Raw genomic sequence first — 26,323 nt, 5'->3', positions numbered from 1 at the left:
TTCCAAGAGGCCAAACCATGGATTGGTATGTATTACTTTATTGCAGTGGGCACTTTGTTTTATTTGAGGAGATTCACCTAAACATAGCAGCTCCACTACTTACAAGGGACCATTAAGCATTACTCAATTTTGGCATAAGGTTGAGATTTTTTTTCTGAATTTTCAGTACAGTACTTTTCTTCTAACAACAGCAGTTGACAGCTGTTACTAAAAAAAAAAAAAATGATATGAATAACCTTCCAGTGCAGTTTCATAAAGTAAGACAAGATCACCACTAATTAATGGAACTGTCCTTCTGGAACACAAACATAAAAAACTTGCATAGCTATATCTAAAGAGGTTTTAAGGCACTTAATCGAGATGTGTCGGGTTTTTTCTATTTCTTTAACTGCTTAAAGCTTTTCTGGATACAGTCAGTAGCAAGTACCATGGGAAAAATTAGACTCAGTTAAAATTATTTTTTGTAGTTCAGACCCTATGAGTCACAAGTTGATACCATCATATGACATTCAAGTGTTTAAAATTTCAGGTGTTACACATTCAAGACTTCATACTTCTCCAGCCCTTTCCTTAATGCTACCATTCCCAACAAATTAGATACCTTAGAACTGAAAAACTCGCAGGCATTTGACTAGAGATTATTTGATTCCTTGCCATCCTCCTTAAACATTTTGACAGGTTCCCACAGTGTATGTATGTCCATTAGGCACAAAAAGCCAAATCAATTTCAAAATAGCACAGATTTTTAGCAAACATTTTTTTTTTTTTTTAAGGGAGGTATTTAGAAAATGTCACATTTCAAATATGTTGCAGATCTGTAACAGGAGGACTTTATTTCATTGGAAGTTGACTGTCCAGAATTGTGGCACTTCTTTCATTCAGATTATCCAAGCTGATCTTCATATTGTTTACGAAAGCAATCACCGGCTGGGAAGAAATCCCAACACCTTTCTTGGTACATTTTCCAGACATAAGATTCCTGAAATAATGTGCACAACGGGTGCTTATTTTTAAACCACAGTAAGCTAAAACCCAGTGTGTTTTTGCTCTTTGTGGCTCCCTTTAGGAAGACTGATGTGAATTTATATGAGGCCAAACCTGCTCATTCATTCTTGTTCTATTCCCAGCACAGGCTGTTTGGGGAGGAAGAAGCCATGTCTGCCTGACACACTCTGCTGGCAGGGAAGGAGAAAAACCCCCCTTGCCCCAATCAATGTTTGCCACTAAAAATGCTTAAAGATTTAGCAGTAAGCTGATTGCATGCCATTGGAGGAAGACGGAGGAATGCGTGAGGGAACGTTTACTGCTCGCTAAATCCAGATCTGGAAACCAGCTACCTCTCCCATTCAGTGAGTGAGCTGTGAAGTTTTCCTACAAAGCCAATAATGTTTGAATATTTGGTAACTGACTTTTTCCTCCCCTGTTCTCTACCACTACATTTCTTTTTTACATTTAGTTACAAAATCTGACACATCCTCTCACATGCACACCTCCACGCTCCCGCTCCGTGTCCCCCACACAGGAGGCTGTTATCCTTCTTAGGCTGTCTCTCACTCCGTTGTACTCCGACTTTCCTGCTCTTTGTTACAGCCACCCACGCCATTTCTCATTGTCTTTTTCTGTTATGTTCTCCCCACCTCTAGCTATTTTAGTCTGAAGCGGTAGCTATAAGCATTTAGAAAATGTCAGTGTTTGGTCACAAAAAGGTGATGGAAAAATGCATACGTGGGCTTAATGGGGTCATCTGTCTATTTCAGATAGCCTGTGCCCTACTCAGTCTCATGATTTAGGAAGGGGAGATCTAACATGGGTGTATGATTCTTTGAAGGCATTTTATTTCTCACCTGACCCGTGTGTTCTGTTTCATCTTTATTAATCAAATACATCAGAAAGAACCTGGAACAAGGAAAAGATAGTATTAGATACTCTGGTCAAGACCCAAGTTCATGCACATGGATTAACTGTAATCAGGGCTCATAAAGGCTGTTTGGTCCTATGCGGTCTACAGTGACTTTAAGAATCAGGGAATTGTTGGCCACGTGTGGTGGCTCACACCTGTAATCGCAGCATTTTAGGATGCCGAGGTGAGCGGATCAAGACCCTCCTGGCCAACATGGTGAAACCTTGTCACTACTAAAAATACAAAAATTACTGGGGCGTAGTGGCACATGCCTATAGTCCCAGCTACTCAGGAGGCTGAGGCAGGACAGTCGCTTGAGCCCGGGAGGTGGAGGTTGCAGTGAGCCGAAATCGTGCCACTGCCCTCCAGTCTGGCAAGAGAGCAAGACTCCATCTCAGAAAAAAAAAGATACCAGGGGAGTATGGCACAGGAACCCAAAGTGTCATTTTCTAATAGTAGCAAACATAAATCTTGAAATTAGCCTCTTTGTGTGGAGAGATGCTTTTTGCCATCCCTAAACCTTGAGCTGAGATCACTTGCAAGGTAGCATATTGGCCACCATTTTAACAAAATTGTAATCTAATAAAACAGTAAAATGGTAGCCCAAATTCTTACCATAGAATATTTTACAGAGCGTTTATCATCCCATATAGATATAGAATTGAAATTATGTATGTGGCTCTAGCATACCTGTCATAGAAAAGATAAAGTATTCAGTCTCATTGGGTTTCTCGGATTCTTCCAGAAGTTTAGTTTTGTTTTCATAGATAGCTTGGGGAATGCCGGTGTAGTTTTACTTGCTCTGTGATCCATGTCTTAAGTGTCACAGACAAAGTCAAACCTAAGTATCCCAGGGGGCAGGGGCTGAACTCTGAGCTTAATTATGTCCTTCTGAGGGTAGGGAGTCTGAGCCCCAGATCTGAGTTCTATCAAGGTGGTATGTGGTTAGAGCTTTAGGTCCTAGCCCACAGTAGTAGCTCTGACTATGTTTATTGCCTTCCCCTTTCTCATTTACTGAGAAAGAAAGCAGGGTTAATCTCTTTATACTACTTGAGACTTGGGACATCATTCTTTTCCTAGCACATTTACTTGACGAAGCACCATTTTAGGTGGGAGGCTCAAACAAATAATTTGGGTTCTTTCCCCTCAAGCTTGCTCCTAGAGAGGATAGAGACAGGAAAGAGACCAGGATAACAGTGCCAGGGGAAGGCATAGAAGAGGTTCCAACCCAAATGACAGCATCCCTCCACAGATGTGTAAATCATGAACTGACACATGGCCATGGGCTCATTAATCTCCATTAAGATGTATATTGTCTTAATGGGAATTAATGATGATAAATACTCATGACATGAGGAAGGGCACAGTATAGTTACCTTTTAAAACTCAAGTTTTTGAGGCCAGGTGTATCACTTCAGGTCAGGAGTTTGAGACCAGCTTGGCGAACACTGTAAAAACCCGCCTCTACTAAAAATAGAAAAATTAGCCTGGGATGGTGGTAGGTGCCTGTACTCCCAGCTACTCAGGAGGCTGAGGCAGGAGAATCATTTGAACCTGGGAGGTGGAGGCTGCAGTGAACCAAGATGGCACCATTGCACTCCAGTCTGGGCAACAGAGCCAGACTGTCTCAATAAAAACAAAACTCATGTTTTTGCTGGCATATAAGTTTCTTAAATCAAAAACATATCTTTGCCACTTCTGACCATGCCTTCTCCAAAAGCTGAGCGTGCTCTCTCCTAAAGAAAGATGAAGGCTAGGCTCAGTAGTATGTCACCAGCCTGGGCAACATGGCAAAACCTCATCTTTACCAAAAAAAAATTAGCTGGTTCTAAATTAATGGTGTGCCTAAAAACAAAAACAAAAACAAAAAAAAGCAGTATGAAAACAGAGGGACGCCTCAACTCAAAATATCCCAGGTCATGGGGCTTCGCTGTTTTTTTTTTTTTTTCTTTTTTCTTTTTATTGAGATGGAGTCTTACTCTTTTGCCCAGGCTGAAGTGCAGTGGGGCAATCTCAGCTCACTGCAACCTCTGCTTCTAGGGTTCAACCATTCTTGTGCCTCAGCCTCCCGAGTAACTGGGACTACAGGTGTGTGCCACCACACCTGGATAATTTTTTATATTTTTACAAAAGACAGGTTTCACCATGTTGGCCAGGATGGCCTTGATCTCCTGACCTTGTGATCTGCTCACCTTGGCCTCCCAAAGTGCTACAATTACAGGTGTGAGCCACTGCACCTGGCCAGGGCTTCACTGTTAATGTGAACGGACAGACATGATGAAGCCTGAAAACTGACCACAGAATTTAGCAACATGCAGGTTACAGGCCTCTTTGACAAGACCAAATCTTATGATGTGGGGAGGAAAGCCTGCCAGTGGGAGGGTCACAGGCAAATGGGAAGAGAGAAATTGCACACAGTGAGTGAGCATGGACAGCTTCCAATTGTGCTGAAAGGCAAAAAGAAGTAGGGCAATAGCTAGAAGTGAAAATGAGGGCACAGATTTTTCTTTGTTTAGGGTTAGAAAAAAGCATCTTTATATCGTGAGAGAAGAAGTCAGCAGAGAAAGAGAAATTCTGGAGGGGTGTGTCCTGGAGATTGGATGTAATCCAATCAGGTTGAGGAGCTGGCCTTTGCTAGGAGCAGGGATTGCCCACGCACACGTCTGTCACACGTGGGAGAGGCAGAGTCTGTGGACAGAGGTACAGGCTTAGGGGACTCCTGGAAGTTCCTTTCAGGTCACTTTTTCCAGCCAAGACTGAACTGTATGACATAATGGGCTTTTTTTACACTACAACTCCCATCACTTCGGTTAACCAAGAATACTCACAAGTAGTTGGCCAAGTTGTGCTCTTGTAATGTATGTGTTTCAAAACCATGAGGGGTCGTGTCAAAGTAGTCATTGCCAATCCCACAGATGAAACATTTAGTCTAAGAAAAATAACAGAGGCAGAAAAGGCATTTGTAGGCGTAATAATATAGGCAGGAGAGGAGACGGTCATGATTCTATTTAATTGACAGACAATGAAAAATCTCTCTCTCTAATGCTTTTGGGTATTAGTCATTTACTCAGTAGTACCACACACTGAGCTCCTGATTAGCTGGGAGCTGATCCGATTACAGGACAGTAAAGGAGGTAGCAGGGTGGCTGCTCCTGTAGTCTTGCTTAGGACTGGCCCTAAGTAACAGTAAAACCTATTGTTTAAACAATCCATTTGCTTGTGAGGATATTAAAATAGAGCTGGGACTAGGACTTAGAGCAACATTACCTCCATATCTTCTCGCACTTGTTCCTGCTGGTCTCTGAGCTCTCCAAAAGCATCAATAATAAGACCTAGAATTTTAAATACAAAGACAAAGCAATCTGTGTAGTGGTTCAGGGGTAGAGGGAGAGGAAGAAGCCACTTTATTCTGTTAAAAAAGGGAATTGTCAAAGGTGCCCTACTCAAAGCAAAATGAGAAAAATAAGTGTTACATCCTGGCTGTTTCTCGTTGTTCCTTCTCACTCTACCTTTCCACACTAGGCCGTGCTGTTAACTACTGGCTCCTCCCTGAAACTCTTTCCTCCCCGCTTCTCCCAGGTTACTTTTCTATTTTGCTTAGCTATTTGGTGCATCTGTGCGATGGGCTCTCTGTTCTCCTAGCCCCTCTGACATTGAGGTGGATCATGGTTCCCCCTCAGCTCCTTGGCTTCCTAGCCCTCAACCCCTGCCTGTCCTACAGTTTCCTCCACTCAGCATGACTCAAGCTAAATTCATCCTCATCTTTCTCCAGTCTTGACAAGCTATTGACTAAAATGTCATTCTTTCCCTCCTGTCCCTTGCACTGTCCAGCTCTCTGCTCCTTCCCTGCCTGGGAGAAAAATGAAGAGGACCAGAGTAGCCATAGGAGACATCCTAGAAGCAGAAGTAAGGAGGAAATAATTCATAGTAGAGGAACAGAAAGAAGGGGTTTCTCTGTGTGGATTAAGTTTCTTATAACTGTGCCTAGATGTGTTTTTCGCTTTATGTATAGCCACAGCCTTAGGCATAGTAGATGCTAAATTAACAAGTACATAAATAAATTCACACACTTCTTCATAAACCAGTTAAGTCACAGATGAAAGAAAGCAAAAAGACCTAGATGAAACCCTGCTCCTACTTAACAGAATTGGCAATCGTACCTTGAATGATGGCGAGCAAGATGACAATGACAAAGAAGAAAAAGGTAATGTCAAAGACAATGCGATACATTTCATAAGGGTCACCAGCAGGGTCTTCAATTTCATCACCAATGCCGCCTCCTGCTCTCACTCCCACGTACATGTGGAAAAGGTAACACTAGAGAGGAAAAACAAACAATGGAAATTTAGGCAAAAGTCACAGTTCTGTTTGTTTTTAGCAAGGTGGTCAGATCATTCATATGATTCGGTCAGAGTGTGGCAGCCCTGGGTGGGGAATTCCTCAGAGGTACCAGTATTTATGCTGCGACCTGCTGTCCATCCACTACTCTCTGTGGACAGTTTGGTATCTACAAAGACGGAAAAATTGTTTTTATATTTAGGCTTTTAAAAGATATTTTTAGGCCCATTTAAAAAACGTTTTAACTATTTGATACAACAGAATTCATTTAAGGTGTATACAAGTTAAAACATCTTTAAGCCTTGGTGAGTGTAGCCTAGGACAGATACTAATTTTTCCTCATTTAAGAGTGTTAGCCTGGCTTTCAGGCTACAGACTGCAAAAAGGCCCCCTCCTCTTCATCTGCATTCCCCTTACACCTGGTAGGGCAGGGATTCCTGCAGCAGGAAGATAAAAGATAATGGAACTTTCCGCTCCTCCCATTCAGCATGTTTGAGCCAATCTAGGCACCTGGGCTCACGGAGCAGTGCACCCTCTGTCTCTCCACCTGATGGGATGGGTTAGACTCACAGAGAAAGGATTGTCTTACACCTGGAAAATCAAAACCCAGGGGCAGACTGAAGACATGCTGGTCATTCCAGTCTCTAGGGGCTAGTGTTGCTGTCTCATGACGGTGCTCGGCCCAAGAAAGAGTTCTTAGTCAAGAACTGTTACCTCTTTTATGGAGATGCTTGCAGACTGGGCAGTTCACTGTCCCTGAGATGCATGTTCTTTTTCTGAAATCTGGTCAAAATAAACTGGAGATGCTGCTGCAGCCAAGTTGGCTCACTCTGGACAGTGCCTTTTTCCTCACGAGGATCTGGCCTGACAGGACCCCACCCTCGACTTCCAAACCTGATCCTGCTGCTGTCATGTTCTTCAGCCAAATGGCTATCCTGAAAGAATCCCTGACTGGCTTGCTGAAATAAATCAAGTGCTCAATCCCAGTTCGTGGGACTTTCCTCTCTGCTCTCAGAGACAGCAATCAATCAAAGCTCGACTCCCAGGAAATTTAAGATACAGGTTCATTCATAATAATGTCTCATCTTTACCCCAGAAAAGAAATAGATGAATGATGAGCCCACTGTGCAGGCTACTGCGTTGCCCACAGGGCTTAGATGTGTGGTAATGAAACCTACCTCCATCACTTCTGTCTCCCCAGGACACGAGGACCTGTGTTCTACTCTGATCTCTACTGTACTCTTTGACTAACTTTCCAGAGCAGCCACACTCAGCCCTTCTTCCCAGCAAGGCGCGAAGGGGCGGGGTGGCCGCGCAGTGGGTGGGCCCTCACCGTCATCATGTCGTCGCACTTCATATCCGGCTCATCATCGTCTTCACTTTTGTTGTAGAACTTTCGGAAGAAGTTGAAAGCCACCACAGTATACAGATAAACCACCACGGCCAGGAGACCCACAGTCAGAACCAACTAGGAATGAGAGGACAGGGAAAGGAAAAGGAGGTGGGGTCAGCTGTATCTCGAAAGGTTCATGGGAGACTCCAGGAAAAAGAGGAGGAACAGTGAGGCCCAGCAAGGAGAGGAAATGAGGAAGGGGTGGATGGTGGCCAAGAAAGCTATTGGGCTGTGAACAGAGGAGGAAAGAGGGGACCACAGGGAAAGAGAAGTGGGCTTACTGGGAGAAAATAGTAATGATGGGGTGTTAGGGGCTGAATTGTGCCCCCCAAATTCATATGCTGAAGTCCTGACCTCCAGTACCTCAGAATGTGACTGCATTTGGAGATGGAGATACAGCCTTCAAAGAGGTGATGAAGTTAAATTGAGGCTAAGATGGGCCCACAACCAATCTCACTGGTGTCCTTATAAGAAAAGGAGCTGGGACACAGGCACACATGAAGGTACGGTCTGTCAGGGGAAGCAGCAGCGACAGGGTGGCTGTCCATAGCCTTGGAGAGACCAACCCTGCTCGCACTGTGATACAAACTTACCGCCTCCGGAACCGTGGAAAAGGCATTTCTGTTGTTGAACAAAATACCAGGCTGTAGTATTTTGTTCTGGCAGCCCAAGCAGACTAATTTCTAGGGTATTAGATTTGGCACAAGTAAAACATAGAAGAACTTCAGTATTGAATAGTGAAGGTGCTGTGAGGAGGGTTATATTGTGGTGGTGGTGTTTATACAGAGGTACCTGTTACCTGACGCTTCACAATGCTGCTGCTTAGAAAACCCCAAAGGTTCTTTGGACTGATGGGTATCCCTGTATTATACTATTTCATAAATAATCATTCCCTGGATAACTGTCACAACTTTGAAGTTATTCTAAGAATGATGATGGTGGAGCCGAGTCACACTTTTTGTTATGGAGAAATCTGCCCTGGCCCTTTGTGGTGTCCTAGGGCATGCTTACTTCCAGGCTTTAGGAGTTAAGTTCAGGGGTGTGAGTGAGGAGTACACGGGACCTGCACGTCTGATCTCTCTAGGCACTGAGCTGGACATACGAAGATCAGCAAGATCAGAGCTTTGCCTTCAGGGAGTGACACAAGAGGGAGTAGGCGCCAGAGCAATCAGGCAAGAAAAAGAAATAAAGGGTATTCAAATAGGAAAGGAAGAAGTCAAATTGTCTCTATTTGCAGATGACATGATTGTGTATCTAGAAGACCCCATTGTCTCAGCCCAAAATCTTCTCAAACTGATAAGCAACTTCAGCAAAGTCTCAGGATACAAAATCAATGTGCAGAAATCACAAGCAGTCCTATACACCCGTAACAGACAAACAGAGAGCCAATGATATAGACCAATGGAACAGAACAGAGGCCTCAAAGGCAACACAACATATCTACAACCATCCGATCTTTGACAAACCAGACAAAAAACAGCAATGGGGAAAGGATTGCCTGTTTAGTAAATGGTGTTGGGAAAACTGGCTAGTGATGTGCAGAAAGCAGAAATTGGATCCCTTCCTGACACCTTACACTAAAATTAACTCCAGATGGATTAGACTTAAACATAAGACCTAATACCATAAAAACCCTAGAAGAAAATCTAGGCAAAACCATTTGGGACATAGGCGTAGGGAAGGACTTCATGACCAAAACACCAAAAGCATTGACAACAAAAGCCAAAATAGACAAATGGGACCTAATCAAACTCCACAGCCTCTGCACAGCAAAAGAAACAGTCATTAGTGTGAATTGGCAACCAACAGAATGGGAAAAAATTTTTGCAGTTTACCCATCTGACAAAGGGCTGATATCCAGAATTTACAAAGAACTAAAACAGATTTACAAGAAAAAAACAAGCCCATTCAAAAGTGGGCAAAGGATATGAACAGACACTTTACAAAAGAAGACATACGTGAGGCCAACAAACATATGAAAAAATGCTCATCATCACTGGTCATCAGAGAAATGCAAATCAAAACAACATTGAGATACCATTTCACGCCATTTAGAATGGCGATCATTAAAAAATCTGGAGAGATGCTGGAGAGGATGTGGAGAAATAGGAACACTTTTACACTGTTGGTGGGAGTGTAAATTAGATCAACCATTGTGGAAGACAGTGTGGTGATTCCTCAAGGACCTAGAAATTCCATTTGACCCAGCAATCCCATTACTAGGTATATATCCAAAGGATTGTAAATCGTTCTACTATAAGGACACGTGCACACAAATGTTCACTGCAGCACAGTTTACAATAACAAAGACCTGGAACAAACCCAAATGCCCATCGATGATAGACTGGACAGGGAAAATGTGGTACATATACACCATGGGATATTATGCAGCCATCAAAAACGATGAGTTCGTGTCCTTTGTAGGGACATGGATGAACCTGGAAACCATCATTCTCAGCAAACTGACAGAAGAGCAGAAGATCAAACACCGCATGTTCTCACTCATAGGCGGGTGTTGAACAATGAGAACACATGGACACGGAGGGGAGCACTACACACGGGTCAGTTGGGGGGAAATAGGGGAGGGACGGTGGGAGGTGGGGAGAGATGCCAGATGTAGGTGATGGGGAGGAAGGCAGCAAATAACACTGCCACGTGTGTACCTATACAACAATCTTGCATGTTCTTCACATGTACCCCAAAACCTAAAATGCAATAAAAAAAAAAAATATGAGGACATGAGATTTGAGAGGAGCTAGGGGTGAAATCAGTGTGAAGATCAGCACCAGAGGAAATGTATTCAGCAGACTCGAGGGAGGAACGCTCACTCGAACCTCATAGAAAAAAAGAGAAGGAACTTGGACTTTGCCTCAGGGAAGAAAGGGGCTTGAATCTCAGCTCCACCACTTAGCAGCTGTGTGGTCTTGGGTGAGACATTTAGCCTCTCAACTTAGTTCTCTGATCTGTCAAATGAGCCGAACATCTACTTTACCAGGTAGTTGTGAGACTGTCACAGTAACTGGGACGTAGCGTAAGCTGGGCACATTTTAACTCCGTCTTTTCTCCCTCTCCCATACAAAGGTTTGGAGATGGGAGGGAGCATGTCTCATATACAGACTTGTACTTAATGAGGAATGAAATGTTAAACAGTTTGAATATGTAGATAAGGACAAGCCATTAGATTTTAGTATGGCTACAGCCATTCTATATCCAGTCTAATCAATATCTAATCTTCTATATATTGTCAGAGTCAATTCCTTAACTATATATATAATATAAACTATATAATTATATAGTATAAACTATATAATTATAGTATTAACTATCTTATACATGTACTATAATGTGTACTATGTGTATCATATGTAACAACCATATACATTATATGTGTGTGTGTATCTGAAGTCATTGGTTCTTAATTGGATGCAGATATCAGAAGTACCTGGGGAGTTTTGTGTGTACAGTATGTCCACTTGCTAACCCCCAGGGAGTATATCAGATTCAGGGAGGAAGGCGTAGACCTTAAAAAGATCTCCAAGGTTATTCTGACGTATCTATCACCTCACTCCTTCCCTGGTTCATCTTAATGTCAGTGCTTACTGAACCAAGGTCTTATGCTTTCTACATGATGGTTGCAGCTATATTTTTAATTTTCTACAATTTTGCAAAAACAATCACTATTAGTTCAAGCATTTGGCCAAGAAAAGTACATTATACACCATGACACATTCCTTCCTGTCATACACTGTATACTACCTGCTGATCATTTTTTTTCCCCTAAGCATATATAAGTTCATTCTGTTCTGCATCAGTAGAAACCATACCTGTTTGCCGTTGTGAGTTACAGATGACAGAATGGTCCTGAGTGTCTTAAAGCCCATTGCGATATCCAACAGGTGAGCAGCAAAGAAGAAGTTATTGTAGTGGCCCAGAACTGACATGGTTGTATACCAGGCAAGGTAGAGAAAGGACTGGGGATGGAAGAAAGCAGTTTAAGTATTTTTGCCTGATATGTGCTTATTAAACCATTTTTTCTTATTTCGGGGGACAAACTGAGGATAGCGGGGATTGAGGTGCTGAGGTGCTGTGAGCTGGCCCAAGAATTGCTAAGTGAGCCCTATCTACCTTACACCATTGTGTAAGTGTCCCCCAGGATGTGTAAGACTTTGGCCTTTGATAAGCAATCCCTGAATCTTTCCGGGCATTCTCCATAGCTTGCTTCTCTGTGGCATCCCTGAACCTGGGGTACGGAATTTTGTTTTTCAAGGTGCAATACTTACGTTGTCAGTAAAAACAACTCCAAGCTTCCAGATATGGTACTTCATGTCAATGGAACTTAGCCTAGAGAAGAACAGTAATTTTAAAACTTATAAATGTCAAGAGGTACTAAAGTGCTTAATAAGGGGGAAAAAGTTTTTTTCTCTCAGGTTTAATAACCTAAATACGGCTCTCAGCTTTATCAAGTTGTATGTGTTCCCCATGAGACAGAGAACAGCTGAATCACACAGCCTGATTTTTTTGTTTGTTTGTTTGAAACGAAGTCTCACTCTGTCACCCAGGATGGACTGCAGTGGTGTGACCTCGGCCCACTGAAACGTCCGCCTCGTGGGTTCAAGTGATTCTCCTGCCTCAGCGTCCCAAGTAGCTGGGACTACAGGCACCTGCTACTCTACCTGGCTAACTTTTTTTTGTATTTTCAGTAGAGACAGGGTTTTACTATGTTGGCCAGGCTGGTCTTGAACTCCTGACCTTGTGATCCACCCGCCTTGGCCTCCCAAAGTGCTAGGATTACAGGTGTGAGCCGCGGCACGTGGCCCAGCCTGAAATTTTACTTAGTCCTTCTCTTTCAGCTCTATAAAGCATAAAAATGTATTGGTCTTCAATTTTTTTTTTTTTTTTTTTTTTTGAGACAGAGTCTTGCTCTGTTGCCAGGCTGGAGTTAAGTGGCAGGATCTTGGCTCACTCCCAACCTCTGCCTCCCAGGTTCAAGTACTTCTCCAGCCTCAGCCTCCCAAGTAGCTAGGACTACAGGTGGGCGCCATGACGGCCAGCTAATTTTTTGTATTTTTAGTAGAACAAAGTTTCACCACGTTGGCCAGGATTGTCTCAATTTCGACCTCATGATCCGCCCACCTCGGCCTACCAAAGTGCTGCGATTACAGGTGTGGGCCACCGCGCCCAGCCTATTCTTCAAATTTTTACAGCAGTGCTTTCCCAATATGTTAGAACCTAGAAGAAACACCTAAACCAGACCAGAGCCTGAGAGAACAAAAACACAGTTGTAATTTTTCCCTTGAGCAACTGAAGAGGAATGGAAAAGCGAAAGATCTATTTGAGCTGCTTTGGATTTTAACTCCTAAGCTTTATGTACCATGACACCAGAGAGGCCGCCTCTGCTTTGGTCTCTTCTACTGGGCTAAAGTCAAGAGCATTTTTGTCCAAACCCAGAAGTTCAGCAATGCGTTCTGCTCCGTAGAGATCTCCATACTTGTTGATCACCTGAAGCAAAGGATGACAGGGTGAGCTCAGGCCACAAGCCGCCACCAAATCTTCTCTAGGTCTGGGGTCTTCAGAGCTTTGCTGCCCTATGGGCTCTTCCAAGGGGTAGATTAAGACATAGTTCAAAATACAGAAAAAACCCAGAAAAAAAAGAAGCAATAAAGATAATTAAATGGTTACTTTTTAAAAGCTGATAGTGGTATCTTTTTGCAGGGGAGAAAACATCTATGCAGAAAACAGTGAGGACTCTGTTAACTTGCTTAAGGCAGATGAGTGTATGAATGAAGCCAAAAACCTACGTGTGTTCATATCCAGCCCCTTCTGTGTGACTTACTCTTCTTGAGACACTATCATAAAAGTGGCATCACATTTACTCATGTTCGTATGTGGAGAACTTAAAAAACATACAGCACATGTCTTTGTGATCGTGGCACTCACCCCCACTGACAAAGCATACCTTTCTCTTTACAAACTTGTCCCAATAGTTATTAGGAAAAGATCTGAAAAAGAAAATGAAAAAGGTAGGTTCTTCGTTCTTAACATCAAGGAAAGCACATCAAGAAACTTTTCAGTCTGAGTTCCTGGATCTATGATCTTTTTGGTTTCTGTCCTGCTCACTAAAGAATTCAAAATCTGATTGAAGTTCAGCGTCATCACAGGTCTCACTACTTTATATTGGCTTCTGAAACACCTGGAAAGCCACTGGGCAGGTTCTGCCTCAATTATGGTTTGGAGCCAAGATTTGTGAGGACAGATTACATAGAGACAGATATATACTTCTAAATCCTTTCCCTGATCCCAGTATAACCAGAAACAAAATGCTACAGAAAACACATGCATTCCATTCAGTGAGTCGCCACTTAATGTCAGCTACTGGGGTAGACAATGGGAATAAGGGATGTTTCATGTGGCGGAAAGTACAGACAAAGTCCCTAACTCTATGAAGTTTCCAGTCTGGGAATCACCTTTAGTTTATTTCTATTGAATTTTTTTAACCTGAGAGCTTTTCCACTCTATTTTCTATTCCCAAGTAATGCCCAGGGCCTGCTCCTCAGGGAGTTGGATCCCTCTCTTTCTTGAAGATGGTTCCTTGTTCTGTACCATCCCCAGAGAGATGATCTTTCTTCTGTCTGTAGCTTGTACCAGCTCCACTGCAAATATTTCATATTGTTAAGAAAGAACTCTAATCTTCAGGAACGTTGGCAAAAAACCATTGAAGATATTTTGCTCCTATCCAGAATTACTGAATCCTTCCTGTGGGGGTTCCTTGTAAGGCTGGATTACAGCCTAGGAGCCTCTGGCCTTTAGAGCCCTCCCACTGTTCACTGACGTCTCAGAAAAATAATCCCAGCAAACACCACCTCTCCCCCAACAGGGTGGCAGCGTTAAAAACAAATAAAAAGGTTGTTTTTGGTGTGTTAAAGCAGTTTGTCTTAAATATTTAAATGCCACTTGAAAGCGAAAACAAATGCTGGTGTTACAGAGTAAATTGCTAGCATTTTATCTCTGGGGGATGAAAATAACAATTTTGACTTCCTTGTACGTTGCTACTTGATTTTTTTCATGCATTGCATTTAAATTGAAAATAAATAAAAACCAGCCATGCTTTCTCTGCCAGACTGATATCTCCTTTCTCCTAAATCCTTTATACAAATGGTCTGTAACATACAACTCAGCCTGGTCGTGTTTTGTCCTAAGCAGAAGATTCCACGACTGATGCTGAAGGGTTGAGGACCACAGGCTCTGGGCATGACCTTTCCATAGATATAGTCTTACCTTCACGTGAGCATTCTGAATTTCTTATCCTCTGACTAGGTATGCAAACTCCTTGAAGGTAGAAAACATTTTACTTGTTACTAGTACTTAAAGTGTGGCATAAAGACCTTCAGAAGGAAAGTGTATAAATAAAGACTATCTATACATGAATGTTCAGGGAAAAAGTACAAGATGCTCAACCCATTTAGTAATCAGGGAGATGTACAATGAGGTTCCGTTATACGCCTACCAGATGAGCAAAATTATCTGCCAATAATAAGTGCTGACAAAGAAGCAAAGTAGAAACTCTCCTAAAGTACTGTTTGGAGTAAAAATTGGAACAAACATTTTGCATATGCTACTATTCAGCAGCTTTCTCTCCTGTGTCTATACTCTAGAGAAATTCTACTTGTGTATCAGGTATGAGAATGTTCACTGTTAGCACTGTTTATAAGAGCCAAAAACAGAAAAGTTGAAATACCTAACTGTGAGGAAAACTGATAAATGTGATAACATACATAATAGAAAATTCTACAGCTTTGAAAATGAACAGTTATATCTACATACATCAACACAGGTGAGTTCCCAAATATAATGCTAAAAGTCTTTCAAGTGGCCAGGTGTGGTAGCTCATGCCTGTAATCCCAGTACTTTGGGAGGCTGAGGTGGGCAGATCACGAGGTCAGGAGATTAAGACTAACCTGGCGAACCTGGTAAAACCCCAGTTCTACTAAAATACAAAAAAAATAGCTGGGTATGGTGGTGCACACCTGCAGTCCCAGCTACTCAAGAGGCTCAGGCAGAGGAATCACTTGAACCCAGGAGACAGAGCTTGCAGTGAGCTGAGATCATACCACTGCACTCCAGCCTGGGCGACAGAGACTCCACCTCAAAAAAAAAAAAAATTCAAGTGACAGTATAATGTATGTAGTATAATTTCATTTATATAAAGTTCAAAATAGTCAAAATAGAGCAATATATTTAGGGACAAATACCTAACTGGAAAAACTATAAAGCAGGAGAATGAATATCACTAATTAATATCACCACTAATGAACATCAAAAATGTAGATAGCTGTAGGATGGGAAGATGGAGTTTCTCGTCACTCAGACTGGAGTGCAATCTCTGTCTCCTAGGTTCAAGCGATTCTCCTGTCTCAGCCTCCTGAGTCGCTAGGATTATAGGTGTGTGCCACCATGCCCAGCTAATTTTTGTATTTTTAGTAGAGACGGGGTTTCACCATGTTGGCCAGAATGGTCTCAAGTTCCTGACCTTAGGCAATCCACTCACCCTGGCCTCCCAAAATGCTGAAATTACAGGCGTGAGCCACCACACCTGGCAATACAGAGGATTTTTAAAGTTCTCAATAATGTTGTAACCGTTTTGGTTTGTAATTATACTATAAAATGTACATATATATTTTATATGTTCTTATTTATGTGTGCTTAGCAATACAAAAGAATTTTTAAAAAGCTCTCCATGACATATAGTTAACTGAAAAAAAGCATGTTATAAAACATGAACATGTACTATGATGCCATTATTCTGAAAAACATTAAACATTGGTCTATCTAAAATTTTTTTAAAAAGCTATTTATGCGTTTCCTACTCATGGATGTTTAAGCTACTCTAAGAATATTGGCAAATACCTTTGTTGGGACATTTTAGTGTACTTGTCTCACTGTCTCTTTAGGATGTATTTCTAGAAACTGAACTGCCTTCTTACTGGGACTTTTAGGCCATATCTCCTTGTATAACAGACACAAGCATTGCTGATGTTTGCACAAAGCTTGCCACAGGATTCAACTATTTAATAGTGTCCAAGGTTTCTGTAACGTAAGGACAAAGGGTCAGAGACAGTGCTTAGTAGTACTGTTTTTCCTTGTGTGAGAAGATTGGCACGGGACCTGCAGGCAGGGACAGACTTAAGATGTGAAGATGGCCCTGTTCACATTTCCCCCCCTCTAAGAGAAGAGCCTTCCTTTTCTGGAGACTATAAAGAAATATGCTTAGCTGTACCATTGCAGAGCTCCTTCTCAGTTTGCCTGATCATCTTTGGATAGGACACAGTTTTTTTCCCCTGGAGTCAGGATGCTTACTTCTTAACATGCCTATCTTAATTGGCACACCAAAGAGTTTCAACAGTCAACTTTGTTGGCCCTATTTCTTTTCTTTTATCACATTATGTTGAAACTGTCACTTACTTTGTGAATCAACTGCCATGAGAGCATGACAATTTGCTAATGATGGCCAGTTTTTGAATAGTTAGGGGAAAGAGAATGAGTAACAGCTTAATGCCTGTCATGTTCCAGGTATTTGCCAAGCACTTGACATACATTCATTAATCCTCCCAGGACTGTAGGAGGTGATATTCTCATCCCTCTATTACTGAGGAAAAACTAAGGCTGAGAATGTTTGATTACCTTGTGCAAGTTCACAGACCACTAAGCTTCAGAGCTGACTTGGTGTCACCTGACTGTCAATCAGTGCTCTTGCTCCTTCCCAGCACAGAGCCACCTACCTACAGGAAGGAAAGGTTGCCTCTACAGGTCTTCACATCCGTACCAGTCAGCTCTATTTACCTGCCCATGTAAGTGCTTCTCAATCTTATGTTAAGAGGAGGTCTCTTACCAAGTAGCCTATTTGGTTAAGAAGAAGACTTCAGAGATGGCACAATTACAGGACTGCTGTGCCATGGAAGGCTATGGAGAAGCTGAAGCTGATCAAGTTGATCTCTGGCCTTCTGGGCAACTTACGCCCTGGAAACACTGTGTGACTCGAACATGGAAAACTAGTTTAAGCAATATTGTACTGGACCGTCCCGTCTAAATAAAATATACTCGGTACCTTCTGATAATATCTTCTGTCCACTGTTAAACTAATAGAAGTCTATATAAGTATTTAATGGGCAGTAAGTGGCTTTATTGAAGAGGCAAGGGAGACAAGTCCCAGAAACCAGAAGCACGTTTATATTAACCAGTTTTAAGGCCAGGAGGAAAGAGTTATTCTATTTACAGTAGAGACTCTGTCTCCTCTTTAAGTTGGGGTAGAGGGACACTTACGGTGTGTTGATCACCAAGCGGTCCCATTGCCCCTTGATGTCATCTTCGGATGGCTGTTCGGTGATATATAGGCCATCAAACTCCAGCTTCCTGGCTACTTCTTTTTCCCTTTTGAATACTACCAAAGGGACCTAGGATTGGGAAGACAATGGTTACACAGAGCCGGCTTTGTGATTAAAGCACCTGCTGCCAGGTATTTGTCACACATTAACCTTCCAACTTCAGGGCAGCAGTCTCCTTACAGTGGGATTCTTAGGGGGCGTAGTTGTGGGCTTGAAGCCAAATGAATCTCTGTGGCTAAATACCTACCTCTTTAAAGCTGATCTGATTTGAGTCACCCTTTAAATTTTCAGTTCAATAGCTAATATTAATACAGACTAGACTTTTTGGCCCTTGCTAGTGTGCAGGCCATGCCTAGATGAGCCCAGGGCTGAATGAGTTAAGTCTCCTAAGACTCCTCGACTGGAGTTGAACCAAGATTTAGAAAGGACAATAAACCATTCTAGAATAGATCAGCCAGCCACGGGAATGTGATGAAATGTTCCAACTCCCTTCAACATACAGGGCCATATTTATCTCATGGCTTTGACGTCAGTTAATGAAACATGGTTTGATAGAATGAGAGGATTCAGTCTGTCTGTAGTGAAGTTTCCTTCCTGAGATTGTTTCCGTAAGGAGCTCCGTCCAGGTAGTGGCATACTTATTTCCTCCCATCACTCTCCATTCTTTTATAATTGTAAGTTTAAAATTAGACTAGGAATAGATTTATGGCTATAAGGACCTGCCTCCAAAGGGGAACACAGAAAGGGATGGGAAAATAATCCACTTGGCGTAACCATCACTAAGCGCACACACACTCCAAACATGGGGCAGAGTTAATGAGGCCAGAGGCTACTGCCGAAATCCCAGGCAATGAGAAGTCACAACTGACAGAGCTGCTCTAGCCAGACAAACTTATCATCCCATCTCTAGCTGAGATGCCACTCGCTACCTGGCAACATCCTTGAGAACTTCATCTCCAGACTCATGATACACATGTACCCCACATTGCTTTTGTCCGAAACAAAAGAACAAAATTCAGACAGTGATGTGTAAAGAGTTACCTCTCGTTTTTCTTTAAAAACAATGTTTTTCTACCTGGTATTCTTTAAAACAATGAAATAACACTGATAAAGTAAAAAACTCATGACAGGAAGGTGCCAAAGGCTAGCAGCCATGGCACACTGTGCAGAATTGATGGTCACCGTTAGTAAACAGATGATGTGCGAGGCGAGGCCTGCTGTTTTGAATGACTCTGAAGAACAATAGTAATATCAAGTTGTAGAGTGGTGCTTATCTCTGGGATTCCAACTATTCCCCTTCAATCTTCTAGAAGTTTGTATACTCTCATAAGCAGAACTTCCATACTCTTTACTTGCTAAATAGTGTTACTTTCCGTTTTCTCCAGCTCACAGTATAGTCTGTACTCCATTTAAAAAGCTGAGCTCTAGGATGTCAAACTAAGGAGCAGCAGCTAATATGCTTAAGAGTTTACTACATGTTCTGAATACATTTACACAGACCACTGTATTTAATCCTCCCAGCGACTTTAAAACAATACTTTTTTTTTTTTTTTTTTGAGATGGAGTCTTGCTCTGTCGCCAGGCTGGAGCACAGTGGTGCAGTCTCGGCTCACTGTAACCTCTGCCTCCTGGGTTCAAGCGATTCTTCCACCTCAGCCTCCTGAGTAGCTGGGACTACAGGCGTGTGCCAAACGCCTAGCTAGTTTCGCTCTTGTTACCCAGACTGGAGTGCAATGGCGCGATCTCAGCTCACCGCAAACTCCGCCTCCTGGGTTCAGGCAATTCTCCTGCCTCAACCTCCTCAGTAGCTGGGATTACAGGCACGCACCACCATGCCCAGCTAATTTTTTGTATTTTTAGTAGAGACGGGGTTTCATCATGTTGACCAGGATGGTCTCGATCTCTTGACCTCATGATCCACCCGCCTCAGCCTCCCAAAGTGCTGGGATTACAGGCTTGAGCCACCGCGCCTGGCCAAAACAATACTTATTTTTACGTATGAGAAGAGAGAGGACTGGGAGTTTCAGTGGCAGAGCTGTGAGTTCAACCCAGGAAGCCTGGCTTCAGAATTTGCACTTTCATAGTTGCAATGGAGGAGCCCTTAGTGTAACCCAGGGCACAAAATCTCTTCAGCACGGTAGCTGGACTTCCTACACGACACTATAGTTCACTGGGGGAAGAAAGAACCACAAGATAGGAAAATATTTCCTGGACTCTTCCCAGGAAGAAGATGGTTTGCTGTACTTAAGAAGACTTCCTACTGAAGAGAAGGAAGAAAAAATTTAATGAGAAAAGCAGTGAGAAAAACAAAATTATGATGTAGCAGAACTAGAACTGGGCTTGGAACACCAAAAGCTGAATGACTAAAGATTGACATAACTGTAGTGGTTCTGAATATGGCCCCAAGGAACCAGGCCTCCTGGAATTCATGCCTTTGTGTAGCGCCTCTCCCCTCTACCGTGCAACAATGAATCTGGGATGGCCAAGTGACTTGCCTTAAACAACAGAATGCAATGGAAAGGACACTGTACCCATTCTGGGCCTAAGACTTAGGAAGGGCCAGCAGCTTCCTCCTCCATGCTCTTTTTGGAAACCCTAGCCATCATGCAAGAAGTGCAGCTACCCTACTGGAGAGATCCCGTGGAAAGGCTGCATGGAGAAGGAGATGCTCTGAATCTACCTGGAGAGAAAGAGAGAGAGAGAGAGGCACAGCTACCCCAGCTGAGTCCATTCTTCCAGTTGTGACCCCACTGAGCTGCCAGGCATGGGAACGTGCCATCTTGGCCATTCCAGCCCAGCTGAGCTTGCAGACAACTGAAAAAATGCTGGCTTTTCACTGAACAGAGGAACTGCCCAAATGTGCCGGTCATCCACAGAATCAGAGAGATAAATAGCGGTCATCTTAAACCGTTAGGTTTTAGAATGGTTCGTTATGCAGCAATAGATAACTGAAAACTAACACATCAGTAAGCTTTCTTCTGAGATCTTGAATCATTACAACCTAATGAAAAAGTATTTTTATAAAAATTTCAACATCAATTAAAAGATCAGAAGACTCTCTCATGACTAGCTCTCCATGTGACTTAGCCTGATGACCCATTCTATGAAATTCAACAAGAGGTGCCCAAAACAGGACTCTTAGCGCAAGGCTTCAAAAACTTGAAAGTGCGTACAAATTGCCCCGTGATCACGCTCAGTGGTAGATTGTGAGTTAAAAGACCGGGGTAAGGCCCGATACTCTGCAGGTCTACGCAGCTCCCAGGCAATGCACTGCTGCTGCTGTTCCATGGACCTACAAGGACCTTTACGAATAGCAGAGTCTTAGAGCAAAGGGCTGGCTGCGCTCAAAAAGGATACTTCTTCCTCAAGGAGTCAGATTAGATCCAGAGTGGCAAGCAGCTCACCTTCAGGCAGTAGTATCCCACCACACAGACTAGAGAGATGATGGTGTGGATGACGGCCAGGGCCCGCAGTGTTGGTGCCATATACCCAGTGCTCTCCTGAAGGACAAAAAACACCATCGCTTCTTCCTCTTCCTCATCATTAAAGGAATTCCACAGGTTTGCAACATCCTCTGTCTCTTCTTCTAAAGGTTCTTCAGTGACCTGGCCCAAAACACACTCGCTTATTAAACATCAAAAAGAACCTCAGCCATTGTGCTCTCCCCATATATTTTATATTGTTAGCATATGCTGTACGAATAGTAGTGACTTAACGTTACTTGCTGAATAAATGAGGTTTTCAGGTAACTTATTTCTAGGAATCACCAAGTATCTCTAATAATTGCAAACAAACTTTTAAAAAGGAGACAGCCGAGGCGGGCAGATCATGAGGTCAAGAGATCGAGACCATCCTGGCCAACACGGTGAAACCCCATCTCTACTAAAAAAAATACAAAAATCAGCTGGGCATGGTGGCACACACCTGTACTCCCAGCTACTCGGGAGGCTGAGGCAGGAGAATTGCTTGAACCCAGGAGATGGAGGTTGCAGTGAGCAGAGATTGTGACACTGCACACCAGCCTGGCAACAGGGCAAGACTCTGTCTCAAANAAAAAAAAAAAAAAAAAAAAGACAAAACCTATCTCCTGAAAAGAAAGCAAAAAAATTAAAATTAGGAAACCTCTACTACATATGCTTTTAATCCTTATGCCACAGAAGGGAATCTCTGATCATGCTGTGGCCTGAGAGGAGGCTAAGACACAAACACACACACGGATGTGATGTGTGTGCCCATTCCCCCACCCGCACACCACCACCTAGCCAGAGACTCAGTATTTTCCATTCTTTCTGAGATGCTATTCTTACACAGATGACTCTCAAATCTACATCTTTGAGGCTTTTGTGCTGTAGCTCTAACTGCTTGCCGGCTTTCTCTACTTTGATGGCTGTCTGAAGTCACCTCAATCTCCATGTGTTTAAAACCAAGCTTTGTCTCTCTTGGCTACAGACTTCCATTTTTCTCTTATGTGCAACAGAAGGTCATTAGTTTGTTGACTGGAAAGTTGGTGTGGATAAAAGAGGCAAGAGATGGAAAAGCCAGTTAAAGACTATGCCGAGAATTCAGGAGCATTCATTAATTCATTGTGCTAACAATTATTACGTGCCTACAGCATGCAAGACCAACTTGCCAATGTTCAAAACCTTCATTTAACTTGAGCAGTCCCCTCTCTTCCCAAATCCTGTTAATTCTTCCTTTAAAATGCTTCTAACAAATAGGCCAACTATAATGGCTCTTGGTTACCTATTCCTTGAAGAAAGAATTGTATTTATTATTCATTTTGAAATAACTTGCAGTTCCTAAATAGGGTCTGGCTCATGGGAGATGCTCAACAAGTATTTGACGACCAAATTAAGTCATGACTAAAGTAAGCATGAACTATAGAAACAGTCCCCTAACTGGATCCCTTGTCAGTACTCTCTCCATTGCTAGAAATTGTATTCCTTTTAGAAGCCAATGTCTTAGAAATACGCTTATGTATTAGAATTTTTGATACAATTAAGACTATAAATTCTGCCATGATTCTTTTTCTACATGTATCATAGTTGGTATACAGTATATTTAGCAATTAACCCCTGATTGAAGTATCACCTTATAAAAAAGCAGGATGAAGTTGATAGCGAAGGCTACAAACAGAGCAAGAAACCTCAGGTTGTAGAAATTCCTGGCCAGGTAGTGCTGCAAAGAAAAGGACAGACAGAAGTAGAAGAGCTTTGCAAGGAAAAGAAAACTTCCTGCTTTCACACAGAAGGTCAGTTCTGGTTAGAAGCTCACACATGACAAGTCCTACTCTTTGATGACCGCTCTTTTAGGGCAACCATGGCATTCTTAACACAGGCATGGCATGACTGTGTTATGTCATGAACATGGGACCAAAATGTGGATTTGAAAAAAAAATTGCTTAGAATTGCTATAAAGAATCCTGCTCTGGCTCATTGCTCAGGGAGCCAAAGGCGTAAACACGCCACCAGCAGAGGACTCGAGCTGTGCCTTGAAGTGCTGTGTGTATGCGTTTTCATGATCATACCACGCAGCAAGCAGTCTATTAGGAAACTATAAGTGATCTAGGCTCGCAGAAGACCCTTGGCAACTCCTACCCTGAATGTAGCTATTATGTGGCCTCAGTCCTCATTCCTTTCCAAGCTACAGTTCCAGGAGCCTCTTCTCCCTTGGTAGGAGCAACATTCCCATTCTCACTGCCATCTTCCCCCAAAAAATTGGCATCCAAAGATTGGAGTGGAAGCTGCCTGGGTAAAGTTTCCAATCTCTCTGTGGGGAGCCCTCCCTAATGGTACTAGGGAAGGTGTGGTCCTGGCCTTCAGCCACTGTACCTCAGTGGGCAATGTATCAGAGAAAGAGTATTACAAGCTGTTCTAGGGTTTGATTGCATATAGAACAATCAAGGTTTGGAGGACTAGTGTGGGAAGATAACCTAAGAGGAACATTCTTTCTGATTCCCACATGATCGAATCACTTCTGAACTTTTGGACCAGGATCAGCTATGTCCCCACATAATACACACAAAGGACTAGGTAGAAAGAGGTGTTCCTGCTCTCCTGGTAAGGAAGCAGGTCAGAGAGGACACCTTGCTGATAGCAGAGCTGTTTTAAGACTGGGGTTCTTTCCAGACTCTCCCTCTTTTCTTTTCCTCCAACAGAAAAGGAACAGGTAGACATATGGGAGGAAGAAAGTTTAGGAATGAGAAAAGGGAGGAAGAGTAATTGATCAAACAGTGAAACAAATCAGAGGCACCTCTCTGCCATCTGCCTGGGCCAATGCCTGCACCATGAACAGGGCCAAGGCTGGAGCGCTTACCAGTAACTTGGTCTGATAGATTTCCAGCCCTTTAAAAAAATTCGCCATGAAAGCTTCCGGCTTCTCAACCTTCTGACCACGCCGTCGCTTCTTCTTTTTTGTCACTTCTGTCCACAGGTACTCAGCTTCCTCCTCTTCTTTGTCTTTGTCTTCCTTCTCTCCATCTTCCATGCTGCAGAAATGGGAAACCCACTCAGCAGGGGAGAAGGGAAGGAGGTCTGGCCCAAAAGGGGAGACTAAAGAGAAATCTGGGTTGAGAGGAGCAGGAAGTAGAATCATTCCTTGAGGGTAGACATTTCAGGTGTTTATCAAACCACAGTGGCTGGACATTAAATTTAGATTTAATGAATGGTGGCCACTTGGATTGGCCATGATCTTGGTGTACATCAGCTATATATAAGTTGATACTCTTCTGAAATTAGACTTAACCATTTTTTCCCTTCTGAAGTTACCCTTTATTTTCTAAATAGTAGTACCTACTCTTCTAAGCTTCTGGCAAGATTTAATAAGATACTCTATAGAAGACCTTAGCACAGGCCTGACAAATAAAAGGTATTTAATAAATATTATATATCATTGTCATCATCAATATATGAAGTTGCAAAGTCATCTAGCCAGGTAGTGAAACTCGGATCTGCTAGTGGGATTATAAACTTAGCAAGATGAATATAATGTATTTACTACATAGCTAGGGTAAAAGGAAATATACCCAAGGCTTGTAGAATAATTGCTTGCATTGATAGAAATCAAGTTTTCTATTTACTATAGCAACAGAATATCAGAAGCTGTCAATAACTATCTTTATTTTTTCTTTTTCTCTTGCTTTCAAGACAAGGTCTTGCTCTGTTGCCCAGCTTGGAGTGCAGTGGTGTGATCTTGGCTCACTGTAGCCTCAACCTCCTGGGCTCAAGCAGTCCTCCCACCCCAGCCTCCCAAGTAGCTGGGACTACAGGTGCACACCACCATGCCCAGAAATTTTTGTATTTTTATAGAGATGGAGTCTCATTATGTTGCCCAGGCTAGTCTTGAAGTCCTGGGCTCAAGTGATCCTCCAGCCTCAGCCTCTCAAAGTGCTGGGATTACAGGTGTGAGCCACTCTGCCTGGCCTAAAAACTATCTACCATAGCAGTAAGAGTAGTTGATGTTACCAAGAACTTACTCTGCCTTCTCGGATTCCACTTTTCCTTCTGCTTCATTTGCTGCTTTCATCTCTGCTGCCTAGATAAAAATAACAATCAGTCAAGCTTTCCTCAGAATGCTCTGAGGTCATGATGATGAGACATTTTCTTGGCCATTTGCTTCTTGGTCACAAATTTCAGTGGCTTTTTCATGTTTCTGCTTCTCCCAGGACCACTGAACATAATTATCCTGCTATGTCTATCAAGTGACTCTGAAGAGATGCCAAGACAAAGATTTGAAACTTGGAAACTCAACTGTCCTTCTACGGTTAACTCAATTCAAAGAGGAAACTTGTGTTAGGACATCGTGAGGGCCTCATGGCAGTGGTTCTCCTGCTCTGTGGGGTCGGAAAGAGATGGAGCACAGATCAAACCAAGTTCCATCGGCCTGCTTGCATCTCACAGGCTTCTTCTTGCCTTGTCTTTAATCCTCTTGCCACTATCCCAGTCCCTCTGGCTGAGGATCACTGCACTTAGAATAAAATTCAAGCTCCTCAACATAGCCTATGAGTCTTGCATGATCCTGGGATTTCTCTTCATCCCCACCTTATACCATCTGACTTGTGTCTTATACCCAAACACACAGACTTCCTGTAACATTCCCTATCCTTCCAGGCATACTTTCCAGAGAATACTTAGCTGTATTCTCTGCCTGGAGTATGACTGCCACAGCTTTTCATAGGCCTGCTACCTGTCAGGACTTGACTCATGATACCTTTTCAGAAGCCTCCTCAACCTATTTCTGATGGGCCTATATTCACTCTGTAACTTATTGTATGTTCATGTATTCTTTTATTCTTTTCTTTTTTTTTTTTTTTTT

General features: G+C 42.7%; 1 protein-coding gene across 7 annotated transcripts in view; it reads right to left on the bottom strand.

The window, feature by feature from the left end:
* Positions 1–20: 20 nt before the first annotated feature.
* Positions 21–26,323, bottom strand: part of RYR3 (ryanodine receptor 3) — a 556,286-nt gene continuing 529,983 nt past the window's right edge. For 5 of the 7 annotated variants that reach the window (XM_037742376.1, XM_037742379.1, XM_037742378.1 and 2 more), the window contains 15 exons: positions 25,485–25,543; positions 24,326–24,497; positions 23,102–23,188; positions 21,415–21,615; positions 17,949–18,079; positions 13,588–13,630; positions 13,003–13,130; positions 11,912–11,972; positions 11,456–11,602; positions 7,572–7,706; positions 6,061–6,217; positions 5,168–5,232; positions 4,729–4,829; positions 1,845–1,896; positions 21–979 (listed from right to left, as the gene is read on the bottom strand). In XM_037742376.1, coding sequence (XP_037598304.1) covers positions 884–979; positions 1,845–1,896; positions 4,729–4,829; positions 5,168–5,232; positions 6,061–6,217; positions 7,572–7,706; positions 11,456–11,602; positions 11,912–11,972; positions 13,003–13,130; positions 13,588–13,630; positions 17,949–18,079; positions 21,415–21,615; positions 23,102–23,188; positions 24,326–24,497; positions 25,485–25,543 — 1,635 coding nt within the window. In that variant the 3' untranslated portion in view covers positions 21–883. The remainder of the gene's footprint in view (positions 980–1,844; positions 1,897–4,728; positions 4,830–5,167; positions 5,233–6,060; positions 6,218–7,571; positions 7,707–11,455; positions 11,603–11,911; positions 11,973–13,002; positions 13,131–13,587; positions 13,631–17,948; positions 18,080–21,414; positions 21,616–23,101; positions 23,189–24,325; positions 24,498–25,484; positions 25,544–26,323) is intronic. The other 2 variants (XM_017539543.2, XM_037742381.1) reach the window with 1 other exon arrangement.

This window comes from Cebus imitator, unplaced genomic scaffold (genome assembly GCF_001604975.1).
Source record: "Cebus imitator isolate Cc_AM_T3 unplaced genomic scaffold, Cebus_imitator-1.0 Scaffold119, whole genome shotgun sequence".
Classification (NCBI taxonomy): Eukaryota; Metazoa; Chordata; class Mammalia; order Primates; family Cebidae; genus Cebus; species Cebus imitator.
The sequence above is the reverse complement of the archived record's forward strand: the minus strand, read 5'-3'. Positions and strand labels throughout refer to the sequence as shown.